General features: G+C 40.9%; 1 protein-coding gene across 1 annotated transcript in view; it reads right to left on the reverse strand.

Moving 5' to 3' along the window:
* Nucleotides 1-2,432: 2,432 nt before the first annotated feature.
* ACVR2B (activin A receptor type 2B) overlaps nucleotides 2,433-14,666 on the reverse strand; it is a 227,440-nt gene continuing 215,206 nt past the window's right edge. The window contains exons 8-11 of the mRNA XM_075315412.1: nucleotides 9,217-9,331; nucleotides 8,370-8,508; nucleotides 6,504-6,634; nucleotides 2,433-5,544 (exon numbers count right to left, since the gene is read on the reverse strand). Of these exons, the coding sequence (XP_075171527.1) occupies nucleotides 5,350-5,544; nucleotides 6,504-6,634; nucleotides 8,370-8,508; nucleotides 9,217-9,331 (580 nt within the window). The 3' untranslated portion in view covers nucleotides 2,433-5,349. The remainder of the gene's footprint in view (nucleotides 5,545-6,503; nucleotides 6,635-8,369; nucleotides 8,509-9,216; nucleotides 9,332-14,666) is intronic.

Here is a 14,666-nt window from a genome sequence, read left to right on the forward strand (position 1 = left end):
ATGTTACAAGATTTAAAACTATAAAACGCATATTTGATTTGCAAATTTTAAGCAAGATGATCTCTAACGATTTTCTCCAAAGCAATTCAATTTGAGGTTTTAAAGTTTTTTTTCTTAACCATTTATTGCTGCAGTTTTATACTCATCTATGGTTAGTTCAAAGTAAAGAAGAAATGGGTATAAAGTTGTGTGCTAACTTAATTTTATTAAGTTGGAGCTCCATGTTTTTGATAAAGAGCTTTGCCTCCCTTGCATACATGTAGCTAAAAGTTTTTATTTGATTTTTTTTATCAGCCTCCACAAAGTTTGTTTTTTTTAAGCTTCATTACCTTATATTGCCAGTGTTTTAGCTGCCTAGTTCAAGCTCCTTAAGAAACTGCTTTTAGCTGCTGCTCAGCAAGAATCTGTACTTTATTTACAACCCATATGTATAGACTTTTCCCCGTCTGACTATATGTGAGGATAACAGGGATGTTCAGCCAGGAAAAGACTTACTCTGCCTGTATATAGAATATGGATTCTTTAGGAGTAGCTTAACCTAGGCAGCTAAAACAGCACTCCAATAAAATATTTCTAAAGATATAATACAAAAACTCACAACTTTGCGAAGGCTAATCAGTTTAAAAAAGAAAAACAAAAAAAAACTTTACATTTATTAAATTATGTCTGCTGAAGCCTCCACTAGAGGGAACATAGGAGCTTACTGTGTACATATTGAACTCAATAATAAAAGTTTGCATTAATCTTCTCAGCTCCCTCTAGTGGCGACTATCGGTATCCTAATACATGGGCTTTAGAGCTTGGTATCACACGAACAATTCATGGAGTAGTATAAAAATATATTCTGAAATTTTTAAGTTTGTGCCTAATTTTAAAAGCATTTTAATTTTACACACTAAATAATACTTAGTGTTCATCTCCCCTGATTTCCTAAAATGGAAATATAATTTTGTTTATTTACTTAAATGTTTTGCCGGCCTTTGGTTTAAGAATAGTTTTGTTCTGTGAACACTTTGAAACAAGAATGTAGCAAATTTTCCATCAAGAGGAAGAAGAGGGATGAAATGTACACGCAGGCCACATTTTATGGTGCTACATATCTATGATAAAGATGATACATTTTATCAATGATAAAGTGACAGTGTATTTCTGAATTCTAGAAAAGTCAACAGAAATTTAAAAAACAATACCCATCATATGATTCAATTTCAATTTTGGATCACAAGTAATAATATAGGTGATGCTGCTGGCTAGAAAGGTTCATAAATAATAATAAGGAAAAGAAATTATCACCTTGTATATACATATTATTGTAGCTTAATCTAGATATATTGACGATGCATCAGACAGAATGGTCAATTTGGTCTTCATTTTAGTATGTTTTTATATTGCATCTTTCAAAAAATAAAGGGTTTTCAACATTTTGGCTCTACCAAAATACATAAAAAAAAACCCTCACATTTCTAGACATCACCAATAGCTGTAACAAGTAACTAATTGTTATGAATAGAGCTGAAATTTTCACTTAGGGAAAATTAAAGCGAATTTATAAATTAAAATGAGCAGATAAATTATGCAATTTATTCTCATTGACCCAAAATTTGCTGTTCTGCCCCAGAACATTATTTTTTTTTCTTTTTAAATTTACTTGCAACCATGGTTCTTAATAAATTATAAAGTAATCTGGAATATTATAAAAACCTCCAAAATGCTTTACTTTTTTTTTGTAGCAACATTCTTATATGCGGATCATAAAGGTCTTAGAGACGTACACCGTTATTGAAGACTATCAAATCAAATATGGCACTTATACTAAATACATTAAAGCTTCAGAGATTTTTTTTTTTTTTCTTTCTTACTGTCGGGAGGAAAAGAAAAACAGGGGATGCAAAGTTCAGTGAAATTGACAGTAAGCCTTTCATTTCAACTAAAAAAAAAATATATATACAATATACATATTTCAACGAGTATTCAAAGGAAGAGGCCAATTAAAGATTGGCCTTTAGTAAAAAAAAAGTTTGTGAATATAAAGAAAAAGGCACATTAACAAATAATATTTTGCTTAATGTTTTCCTGTATTTTTTAAGACTTTTATACTTTTTTTTATTAAATGTAATCTTTTTGGGAAGTCAAGTTATATATTAAACTTCCCCATTGTCAGCTTAAAGGGGTATTCAACTTTTTTGAAAGAAATGACCAGAAGTAATTTAAAAGCTTTAAAACAATTAAAATTTTTAAATCAGGAATTTTATAAATAGCTGCAGACCATTTGTTATGGATGATCCATCTACTCCATATCAGATATACACCAATAAGAAATGGTCCAGCTCAATTAGTAGGGCAAATCAGTTTTGACTACTTCCGATTACGGGGGGTGTTCGGTCTTGTGGCGAATATCTGCAGTCACTCCATATGACTATAGGCTTCTGAATCCTTAGTGTGCACACTGCACACTGTCAGGATTCTCCAATGTCACTGCCAAGAGCAGGCGGCCAGGTGAGCCCAAGTATGCGATTTATGAATTCTTAATGAGGCTAGATGGTCTCAACCCCTCTCAATACAAGTGAATTAAAGGAGACCGAGCAAGTCTAGTTGGAATGTGGCTAGAAATATGCAAGTTGCATACTTGCGATCACATGGCCACCCGCACTCAGTAGTGACACTAGAGAATCCTGATAGCATTCAGTGCGCACTAAGGATTCAGAGGGCTGCAGTCACATGAAATGACTATAGACTTTTACAACAAGACTGGTCAACCCCTTCCAGTGTTTCTCAACTGCAGTCCTCAAGACTCACCAACAGATCAGGTTTTCCTCAATCAGGTTTTTAGGATTTCCTTAATGTTGCACAGGTGATGGAATTATCCCCTGTCTAATATTGAGGAAAACCTGAAAACATGGTCTGTTGGTGGGTCTTGAGGACTGCAGTTGAGAAACAGTGGTTGAAATCAATTTGGCCTCACCTGGTCACACATGTAGCACTTAATAAAAAAAAAGAAAATACAGGAAAACCAAACTTGGGCTAGAGAGATGTCAGAACTGGGTTTACTAAACATCGTGCCGTTAGGAAGCAGACTAGGACATTTTTTGAAAAATGCAGAAAAGGCTTACTTTCTTTCAGAAAAGAGAAGTGTGAGACAGCCATAGCAAACGTGTGATTCATACCCAGTCATCTACTGTAGACAGTTATCCTACAAATGTGTACAATTATTTACAATGGTGCTCTTATACAAAAAAAAAGAAAAAGAAAAACAAACCCCACAAAAACGCAAAGGTAGCACTTCCTAAAAAATTTTAAAATTGTTTTTTTTTTTCATTTTTTGTTTTTTATGTTTAAACTCCCTTGTCAAAAAAGCCAACTTACATTAAAATATACTGACTACCAAGACCACACAACTAAAAAATATATAATAAACTTATACAAGTACAAAATTCTGAGGTAATTCTGGTTTGAGGTGGTTTATGGTCATGACATTTTTTTTCTTTTTTTGAAAAACTGTATTTTATTATTTTTTTGTATTGTAAGTGAACCCCTTCACGCATTGGATAAACACACTGCAAGGTGGTCAGTGTCATCCAGCACTTGAGAAGGTTGACCTTGGAAGCCACTGAAAATATGTTTATGTCTGTTTTTTTATTAAAAAACATTGCTTGCTCGGCAGATGTAAAAAAGAAAAAAATGTATCCAAGTATTGAATCAGCAGCATCAGAAACATTCTCTGATTTGGGCAAAATTCTGGCAAATCTAGTGGGATCTGAATATGCACCAAGCTACGTTTTCTTTTTCACTTTGAGATACAGAGAAAGGTGGCCTTTTAAGGCCTCATTCAGACGTCCTTTTTTTCCCCACATACTTGCTCTATTTGTGTTTCTTCAAAACCATTATAGTTGACGGGGATGTTCACATATCCGAGATTTTTTTTTTTTGTGTCCGCCAAAAAAATCATGTGGACATATCTGAGTCATGGAGCAAAATCACCGGAGAAGGACAAGCTTTGCAATTTTTTTCTTTTTGGCATATGAGAAATCACCGATGAAAGGCCGGAGTCACACTTGAGCGAGTCTCGCATCACCTGGCACGGCCGCACACTGCCCTGACAGGAGCGGGTCAGCCGCATGTATTTCTATGCAGCTTAGTCGCTCCTGTCCGAAGAGCAACAGGCCATGCCGGGTGATGCGATGTGAGACTCGCATGAGATACACGCAAGTGTGACTCCTGCCAAAAATACAAAAACACTGATCGAATACTGATATAAATCTAATCCAGCACACACCAATAAAAATCGGTCTACTTTTTTCAAGCGTGAGAAAGAACTGGACAACTGAATGAGGCTTTGGTGACACGATGGAGCACTGATGTTGGTCAAAAGGATTTTAGCTTATGTTGACGGAATGGTTGTTAAAGCTTTGATTGGCTACTAATCCCATGACCTGTTGACGAAGATGATGGTTACCTACAGATACGGTTGACTTCTAGATATCAAAAATGGTCCAAAGTAAGTAACATAGGGCGCCATCACAATATTGTAGTGTGGGATCGGCATGGCCTTCCTTTCTCTGTACAGATTTTCCTACGGCAAAGCTTTGCACTTGACCAGCATCCTTCCCCTTTTAATAAACAGTTACCTGAGAAGTAGCTTTGTAGCGATAAACCATTTGCCGATTGATGCAAAGAACAACCACAGTCTGCCCTACCCACACATAGAACCTCCTCAATATTAAGCTCTCCAATGAGAGAGAACATTCGGTTTCTAGTTTCTCTACATGTTACAAAGACACCCGTTAAGTTCCGCAAAAGACACAACAGATTTTTTTTTTTTGGAGCAAGATATCCAGAAGTAATTACTATGTTGAAAAGGATTCCTGTTGGTGGAAGGTGTATCTTATGTAACAGTCTTCAGCTTACTACAAAGTTTGCAGCATTTTTGTAGGTGGATCTCCTGTGGGTCCCCGTCTGAGGTCACACATTAAGAGAAACCAACGTAGTGTTTCTAAAAAGGAGTTTGTTGAGGTTCTGAAGTACCTTCACCTTTCTGCATTCAAAAGTCGGCACCTGAATGCTTGCTGAGATGTTCATATTTTTTTTTTCCTGTTTTTCTTTTAATATACAACAAAACAACGTGCTGGTAAAATTGATCCAAACCACCCCACCTCCCCCCACAAGAAACCAAATATTAAAAATAAAAAAAGATAATAAAAAGTCAAGGTAAAATAGCAGCTGCATTCATGGGTCTGTGGATGCGTGTATGTTTTTTCTCTTTTTTTTCAGTTTATATATGAATTTCTTTTTTTTGTTATTTTTCTTCAGTGTTTTAAAATGAGGCTGGAAAGACAAATGTAACAAAATGACTCAGATACTGGACTCTTTGGGCGGCAAGTCCACGTTGGTGACAGATGTAACAATGGAAACAAGGTAGTCCGAGGTAGTGCCGTTCACTAATTTGCGGATCTGAGAAATACGTTCCTCAACACATCCAGCAGAGAGCCGTGCCTCCGCATCATGATCCCAGCACTCTTCAATGGTGACACATAACTGTGCCAAACCCTGAGGACGACAAAGAAGATTGTTAGTGAGAAACTTGGGGTTATTACAAATGTTAAAAAACTTATCTTGTCACATAAAAACATATTGTATATTTAGCCACACAGAACATGTTTATACAACATTTTGGTCTTAAAGTGTTTTTATGAATAACAAATTAGTGAGACTGCCTTTTGTTTTTTTTGCTCCACCAATTGTCTAGGCTACTTCCGGAGTTAAGGCCTCCATACAGACGAATGTCAGCTGAATGCCGAACCTCCCAATATCGATGTGTTCGGCCAACTGTCTAATGCGTATGGGGTTCTTACCTCCAAAAGTCCCCTAGACAGCGTATGTGTCTGATTTCAGAGTGTCGGTTGCATTGTTTTCCTGCAGATAGCCCACCAGGAAAGACGTCTGTCAGTGGCTTTTTCAGAACACAGGAGAGATTGACCCAATGAGTGCTCATGGGAGTGGGCAGAGTTGCCAGGAGCATCTTGAGGCCGCCAGCCATCTAATGAGTATGACCGGCTTTAGACCTCCATTTCATATCTAGCCACTGTTTCTCTGCGGTGGTCTTAAGGCCCCCCATACACATCGACTTGTTGGCTGCACCCACCGATATTGATAGTTAATGTATATGGGGGTGCTGGCAGACTGATTATCAGAAGATATTTTGATTGTGTACGTCTGATTTTGGAATGGCGATTGCATTGTTCTCCGTGAGATAAGGCACCTGGGCGACATGTCAGTTGGTGGCTTTCTCAAAGAACACAGGAAGACATAGTTGAGCAAGCACTACTGTGCATGGGAGAGTCAGGTGAGATGGCTGTCGGACGAATCAATGTTTGGCCATCAGATGTTTAATGTGTATCAACAACCTTAGTCAGTCTCAGAAAATTATTGGGCAATATTTTCTTTTCTGCAACACTCCCCCTGTAATTGGAACGTCGATTTTCTAAGAACAGTAAATAGACACTTACTGGGTGTTTCAGCCAGTGTTCTTTGAATACCGGGCGCATCTTTTTGTGAACTACTACTTCCTGCAGATCTTCTAAGGATGGATGCTGACCAATCTCCTCTTCAAATGGCAACATGTACTCATCGACAGGCCCTGGAGGCATTGAAGCAAGCATAAACCGTTAAGTATACCAGCTATGAGTTGTATGTCACCTATGGTATAATCCACATACAGATGTTACCTTGCACTGTAATTCTATCTGTATCGAGAGTGAGACCTCTACTGACAAGTGATCTCTGCAGCATAGGAAGCATCAGATTAATACAGTGTCCTGTCCACAGAACAATCGGGAAAATGATTGCTCATTGAGCAAAGAACACCAAATTACTGGCAGCAACTATCTGGTTTACACAAGCCACTGTGCTGCCAATAATGATTTTTAAGGCAGCTTAAAAATCATAGCACCCAATGAACGAATGTTTTTCTCACTCATCATAAGATCACCAGTCTGTTTAGATAGATCGATCATTCCTAGCAATACTCATTCCCCAATTATCAGCTCTTCTAACAGCAGCGTGATAGGCTTAAAGAGATTCTGTCAGTGGATCCCCCCTCCTTAACCATCTACATGGGCATGTAGCTCATAGGAAGTCAAATAGAATGATACCTTGATATCTGCCATCCAAGGTTTTATTTTAGAGAATGAGCTGTTCCAGGCCAAACACAGATTTCATGGGTATCTGCCTCCAGAGCCAACTTTAAATTAAAAGGGGTGTTACCAGAGTGAGACATGTAGTGACTGACAGTCTGCTCTCGTGATCTATATATGTCTCACACTAGTAAGGATGAATTATTACAAATCAAATGTACCCTGACAAGACATTTATACTGCTCTGAGGTTTCTCCAGATTCCAAAGCATAATAAGGGGAGTATGAAAGAGGCTAAAAGATTAAACTGCCCTGCCCTTGTTCTCCGGTCTTCACTTCAGATCTTCTTGTAACGGTGTTTGGGTCTTCTGACACTGAGGCCTCAACGCTAATGACTGTCAGCGCCAGAAGACCTAAAGTTTGGAACATGAAGACCAGATGATCTGGCATGGAACTTGGTTGCAAAGAATGTAAATGTAGTCCTCTTTTTGTTTTCTAATCCTTCCAGGGACTAATAAGAATTCAGCAAATTGGAGTGCGCATGGATTCACACAGAGGTGATTAAAAAAAAAAATTGTAACAAATTTGGTTGGTTCCAAATCCATTCACTCATATCTATTGATTGTAATCCAAAACGTTCCTGGCTATGAAGAACATCACAAAGTCAGAATGGTATGGTCTGAGAAAGCGGTGTCCAATACTCTGACACCATCTCAATCAGTAGGTTTACCCAAAGTAAAACACCTAAACTCGCTTCTGGTGCCGTCACTTCCAGCGGTGTCAGCTCTGGCTCTCCCAGGGCCTCGTGTGACATTATGTCATGTAATTCTTGCCGCCAATCAGTGGCCACTTCACTGTTCACTCCTTGACATCCGGAGGAAGAGACAGTGGCGCCTATTTTCCCACTTCCTCCTGATGTCCGTTTTCCCGGGAAAGCCAGAGTTGACACCGCTGGAAGTGACGACACCGGAGACAAGTTTAGGTGTTATTATTTTACTTCGGGGAAACAGAGATTAAGAAGCTTGTTAGAATAGTGGATAATTCCTTAAAAAATGATTGCTCCTCTTGCATGACAGCAAGGTGAGATCTTAAAAACAGATGCATTTATATAGAAAATGTTTCCCGATATTAGTCTATGTTGTTATTTGTTGACAATCATTGTAAAGTTAAATTACGCTGAATGAAATTCTGTGCAAAGTTACTAGAAAGCTGTGATCTTCACATGGCCCCAAACACTCACCGTCAGCAGCGGTACACCTGGATACAATTTCCCAGAGCACCAGTCCCATGGCATACATGTCTATCCTGAGAAAAGAATCTCGTTGGAAGTTAATTGCTCCCTCTAGCACCTCTGGAGCCATGTACCGCCTGGTGCCAACCTAAGGTGTATAAAGAGTACAGTCGGCATTGGAACTTAGAATATACTTTCAGGTTTACAGACCACAATATCTATAGTGTGGGCTACATGTGAACCTAAACCACTGTTAAGCCAGTTACATAAGCAGAAAATCAGAAATATACATTTATAATCTTAATCAAATCCACTGGTTTTAACAGGACCTATTGGCCATCAACGATGAGTAAGAGTGTCTCATGATTACTCAATTTCCCGTCAGACCAATGTATGTAAAGCACTATGGAATTAATATCGCTATATAAATGAATAAAATTATTATTATTATTAGGGAGGGGTGGGGGGTAAAGAAAATGCAAGTCAAGACTAGTACCATTCGGGAATGCCCCGACTCGGCCCAAAAACTGGCCCAATCTTGGAAAAAGTGTACTCTTTTAGGTAGACTGTATAAGACACACTTCCCCCTTCCTCATGGCACAGATTTGAACTTGCCACAATTGCATTTGAAAGATCGTGACAGGCCCAGAAAATTTGGAATGGGAGGCGGTTGCTTTCCCGCACTAATTACACATGCAAGCCTCAGCAAAGCAAAGTGACCAAATGTCTGCCGGGGATGGGGAAGGGCATTCTAAATTGAGTGATTTCAAATATGGAAATCCACTAGTGGATTGCGGAAAAACCTTTTCCTAATCTATATACTTGAATGAAAAAGAAAAAAGTATAATAGAATTACCTGTCCGTGTGTATCTCCGGGAGGTTTCCCAGGTTCAAACCGAACAGCTAAACCAAAATCTGCCAAAATTGCCGTCAGGTCATTTTTCAGCAAAACATTTTTACTTTTAAAATCCCTATATAAAAAAAAAAAAATAAAAAAAATAAAAAAAATGATTAAGATAAGTCATACAGAGTCAGAATTGTCCTGCTCCACAGACATAAAGAAACATTATATATTTAAATATTCTGAAATGCAATCACGGGGGTGGAGTGTGTCACAACATCGCGAGGCTCAGGAAGTGGCAAAGGTACCAACCTGAGGACACCGGCCACAAAAGTGAAGTCCTGAGGTACATCTGCAACAGAGGACTGTACAAGAGAATGGAACAATCATTTTAAATTCCTAAATACCCTTAATTAGCAATTCCAAATTATTTTGGTGGAGATAATCACTACAAAATTAAAAATTGCCCCCATCTTGTTACACTGACAGAAACCTGTCATAGAAAGTTGATAGCACTGTGAGCCTATGATCTTGTGAACTAGGAAGCTCCACTGATGTGATCTGGAGATAATCTATACCACATACTATCAAGCCTTCTGCAGGTCACAATAGCACCCAGCATATAGAAAGACAGCGTGGACAGCAGTGTGAGCAGCCTCTACTTATCTCAGCCCCTCTGGCATTTACAATACTAGATTAGGAAGACAAGATGGACAGCAGTGTGAGCAGCATCTTCAAACCTCAGTACTACTGGTATCTACAGTATTAGATCAAAATGATAGGGTGGACAGCAGCGTGAACAGCCTCTTGTCTCAGAACCACTGATATCTCCAGTATTACATCAGATAGGCAGGGTGGACAGCAGTGTGAGCAGCCTCTGCTTAGCTTATCACTTCTCGGATCTCAAGTATTAGATCAGAAACACAGGGTGGACAGCAGTGTGAGCAGCCTCTTCTAACCTAAGCACCTCTGGTATCTCTAGTATTAGATTAGAATATTTACTGAGAGCTCATCTACCTACACATGAAGGTTTGGGGGTAGAGCCTTCTATTGGAAATGCTCACAAACACCTGTCCTACTAGTATTTTATGACAGATCTTTGTTGGTATAACACATTACATTTACTGTAGTGATTTGATATGTAAAGGTATTTCGGAATTTATGCATGAGACATTTCTTTATATATATTTAATTATTCCTGTATGCAGCTAATTGATGACTGTTTAACAAATGCAATTGCGACATGTAACCCTGGCATTAGTCGTGTGGTTTGCTTAGAAAATACCAGTCATACATTGTTTAAAGATATCTATGGTACATATGGTTTTAATTTAATTACTGGCTGAGCAGATGGCAGTGCCTTAGATGCTTCGCATTTAAATCTGACAGCCAGTCCCTGTAGTGACAAATCTGATAGGAGCAAGATAGGGCTAAATGTGATAATTAAACAAGTAAATACAGTGTGCAGGAATGTCACAGCGAGACTGAAACCTGCCAGAAATATAGTACATATATCGGTCTGTGCTGAAAGACTGAAAGCATCACCTGTATTCTTTTTTTAAGGCCTAAGACACACAGCGAGAAAAACAGTGCAAGTGGAGTGCGATTAAAAAAAACAAAACAAAAAAACGCATTCCACTCGGACCAATTTTGGCCTGTGTGTCAGCACCCATGAGCGATTATTTTCTCAGCCCTAATCGGACAGAGAAAAGAATCGCAGCATACTGCGATTGTAAGGCTGGGGCCACACGGGCACTACTGCGATCCCCTTGCATGAGACTCGGCTCGTGCTGGCAGTACAGCAGAGCCGAGTCTCATGCTTGTGTCCTTGCAACTGAGGTCCGTTCGTGCGAGCAGACCTCAGCTGCGGGGGGCGGGCCGGCACTCAGGAGGGGAGGGAGGGATTTCTCTCCCTCTCGCCTGTGTAGCCGGCTATAGACATTCTCGCTCTGCACGCACGGTACATCGGTGTACCGCGAGTGCAGTGCGATTTTTCTCTCGCCCCATTCACTTGAATGGGTGCGAGAGAAAGAGTCTCGGATTACAATCGCAGCATGCTGCGATTGTTTTCTCAGTCCGATTAGGGCTGAGAAAATAATCGCCCATGTGTGCTGACACACAGGCTAGAATTGGTCCGAGGGGAATGCGATGTTTTATCGCACTCCACTCGCACCGATTTTCTCGCCGTGTGGCTTAGCCCTTATGCGATCATTGCTTCTCTCGCACCCATTCAAATGAATGGAGCGAGAGAAAAATCGCACTGCACTCGCGGTACACCGGTGTACAGCGAGTGCAGTGCGAGAATGCCAACAGCCGGCTATGGAGGAGAGAGGAAGCTAAATCCCTCCCTCCCCTCCTCAGTGCCTGCCCACCGCCCGCGGCTGAGGTCCGCTCGCACGGTCGGATCTCAGTCGCAGGCACACACTGCTCTGCTGTGCTGTCAGTGTGAGCAGAGTGTCATGCGAGGGGATCACAGTAATCCTCGTGTGGCCCCAGCCTAATAGCTAAAATCAGATCAATATAATCTATTTTATTTAACAGGTTCCTAGTAGCAACCATCTTGTCCGAGATGTGAAGATTTACGGTAGGTATAAAGCTTTACGGGAACTATATGGATAATGGGAACCTGTAACGGGACAAGATTGTTGAGTTCTACCGAAAATTTCTGTAGGCATGCTCTGTGACCTGTGCAGAGATCACTGTACAGGGAGGGAGAGGAGGTGAACTGTGATCATCACTAATGGTGACTGGCAGAGCCGATCTTACTCATATATGTTGGTGGTAAATTTCATCATAATCCTGCCTGTGAGAATGAGGCGACTTTGGGAGAATGAGCTCTACAAAATATAGGATTTTTTCACCACTAAATAACAAACAGGGCAGGATTGCTACAACCTTCCCACTCAACTTCACCCCCCCACCCTCAAAAAATGGCAGATACAGAGCAAAAAAAACAATGAAGGGCACTTCAGTCCCTCAAACAGCTCATGAGACCTCCAAACGGTCATCGATTTTAAAAACCAGGATAATCCCTTTAATTGCTATATATATTCAGCCCATTACAAGCCAAAGAAATTCAGGTAATAGGAAAAGATTACACTGTTACACAGGCAAATTGGTTCAAAGACGAAAACAGTTCAACTTAAAGGGAACCTGTCACCACTTTTTCGGCCTATAAGCTGCGGACACCACCACCGGGCTCTTATATACAGCATTCTGTATACAGCACTCGCCGATCCTGCGCAGGTGCCCTACAATACTTTGATCTGCCCTGCTCAGCGCAGATCAAAGTGCGCCTGCTCAGGACCTCAATGCCGGAGAGTGTAGATGACGTCGGACGCGTCATGCACAGCAGCTAGAGAAGGAGGACAAAGATGGCCGAAAGAGGCGCCGCTGGCACCGGAGAACAGAGACGCCCATATGGCCCACCCACCGCACGACAGTTAGGTAAGTATTATAAAGTATTTTTTATGTTCTCACAGCGGTCTGGGCTCTTATATACAGCACGTTAGAATGCTGTATATAAGAGCCGGTGGTGGTGGCCTCCGCTTATAGGCCGAAAAACTGGTGACAGGTTCCCTTTAATTAATTTTGTGGTGTTGAAAATGAATATAATGCTTAAATTTGGTGATTGGCTTTAATTCTTAAGATGCAGAGGTTGCAATTACGTATGATACCGTGCATGCAGGCTTTATTTCTTCATTATTGTATTGTTAGTAGCTAGTCTATTACATCGTCTATTTAGTCTATTGAGCCTTCTGTATTCTATGATAGGGTGACTGCTTAATTAACGCCAACTCAGCTCAGATGCTGTAATCGCAATTACAGTTACATCACATGCTTGTATAAATGCTCTCTGTGTAAGGTATACAGTTTTAAGTTTTCTTAGGTAATTTCTTAGCATAATGACAGGTTTAGGGTTTTTTTTTTTAGATATGCCTCGATCTTGCAATAACAAAGAAAATAGTTTTTGCTAAATAAGTGGAATAGTTACTTGACTACCATGATTAGAAAAGCCTACAACCTGTATTTTGGCCGCAGAATAGCAGATCAGGACAAGAGTTGGGCTCCACATATGCTGCAATAGATGTGCATCACACGTTACCCAATGGTTGCATGGGAAGAGGCGATCAGTGCCTTTTACAGTTCCAATGACCTGGAGAGAGCCATCTGATCACACTACCAAATTGCTATTTCTGCATGGTGCCCCCCCATTAGGAAAGGAGTTTGAAGGTAGAAACAGTGGACTGAATAGAATTCAAACATTTCATCTGCAATTTGCCCAATACCACATACAGAAGAACTGCTGGTTCCAAGAGCACCAGAAACATTTTCAAGCAAGTCAAGTGAGGAAGAAGAGAGCGCTTTGGTGTAATGAAGCATCTTCCTCTCCCGACCCAGACTTTGTCAGCAACATCAACTGAACCATATCTTATAACAAAAGTGAATGGAACAATCCTGTTAGAGATTTGGATCTGCCCCAGGGTAAGGGTACCGTCACACATTAGCGATGCAGCAGCGATCCCACCAGCGATCTGACCTGGTCAGGATCGCTGCTGCGTTGCTACATGGTCGCTGGTGAGCTGTCAAACAGGCAGATCTCACCAGTGACCAGCCCCCAGCCAGCAGCGACGTGCAAGCGATGCTGCGCTTGCACGGAGCCGGCGTCTGGAAGCTGCAGACACTGGTAACTAAGGTAAACATCGGGTATGGTTACCCGATGTTTACCTTAGTTACCAGCGCACACCGCTTAGCGTGTGCAGGAGTCGGCACTGGCAGCGTGAGAGCTGCGGAGGCTGGTAACGAAGGTAAATATCGGGTAACCACCTTGGTTACCCGATGTTTACCTTGGCTACAGCTTACCGCAGGCTGTCAGACGCTGGCTCCTGCTCCCTGCACATTCAGGATTGTTGCTCTCTCGCTGTCACACACAGCGATGTGTGCTTATCAGCGGGAGAGCAACAATAAAAAAACGAACCAGGGCTGTGTGTAACGAGCAGCAATCTCACAGCAGGGGCCAGATCGCTGCTCAGTGTCACACACAGCGAGATCGCTAATGAGGTCACTGCTGCGTCACAAAAAACGTGACTCCGCAGCGATCTCGCTGTGTGTGAAGTACCCCTAAGGCTGAGCGCCAGCTACAGCAGTGAATCTCCTAGCGGACGGTGTTCAGATTTCTTTGTTCTGCAACAGTGGTAAAGATCTTGTCCAATAGTTCTTCATGGAGGGCAATCTTGTGGCATGCAACAAACATTGACAGTTTAAGGCTAGGTTCGCACACTGCGTCTTTTTGACGCTGCGTTTTTGTGCGTTTTTGGCCGCGTGTCGTGTTTATGTGTGTTTATGTGTCGAAAAAACACATTAAAAAAAGCATGTGTTTTTGCCGCGATTTGGTGCGTTTTTGGCTGCGTTTTGCTGCGTATTTGATCTCTGCGTTTTGCTGCGTTTTTCAAATGCATTGCATG

Source organism: Anomaloglossus baeobatrachus, chromosome 6 (assembly GCF_048569485.1).
Source record: "Anomaloglossus baeobatrachus isolate aAnoBae1 chromosome 6, aAnoBae1.hap1, whole genome shotgun sequence".
NCBI classification, from domain to species: Eukaryota; Metazoa; Chordata; class Amphibia; order Anura; family Aromobatidae; genus Anomaloglossus; species Anomaloglossus baeobatrachus.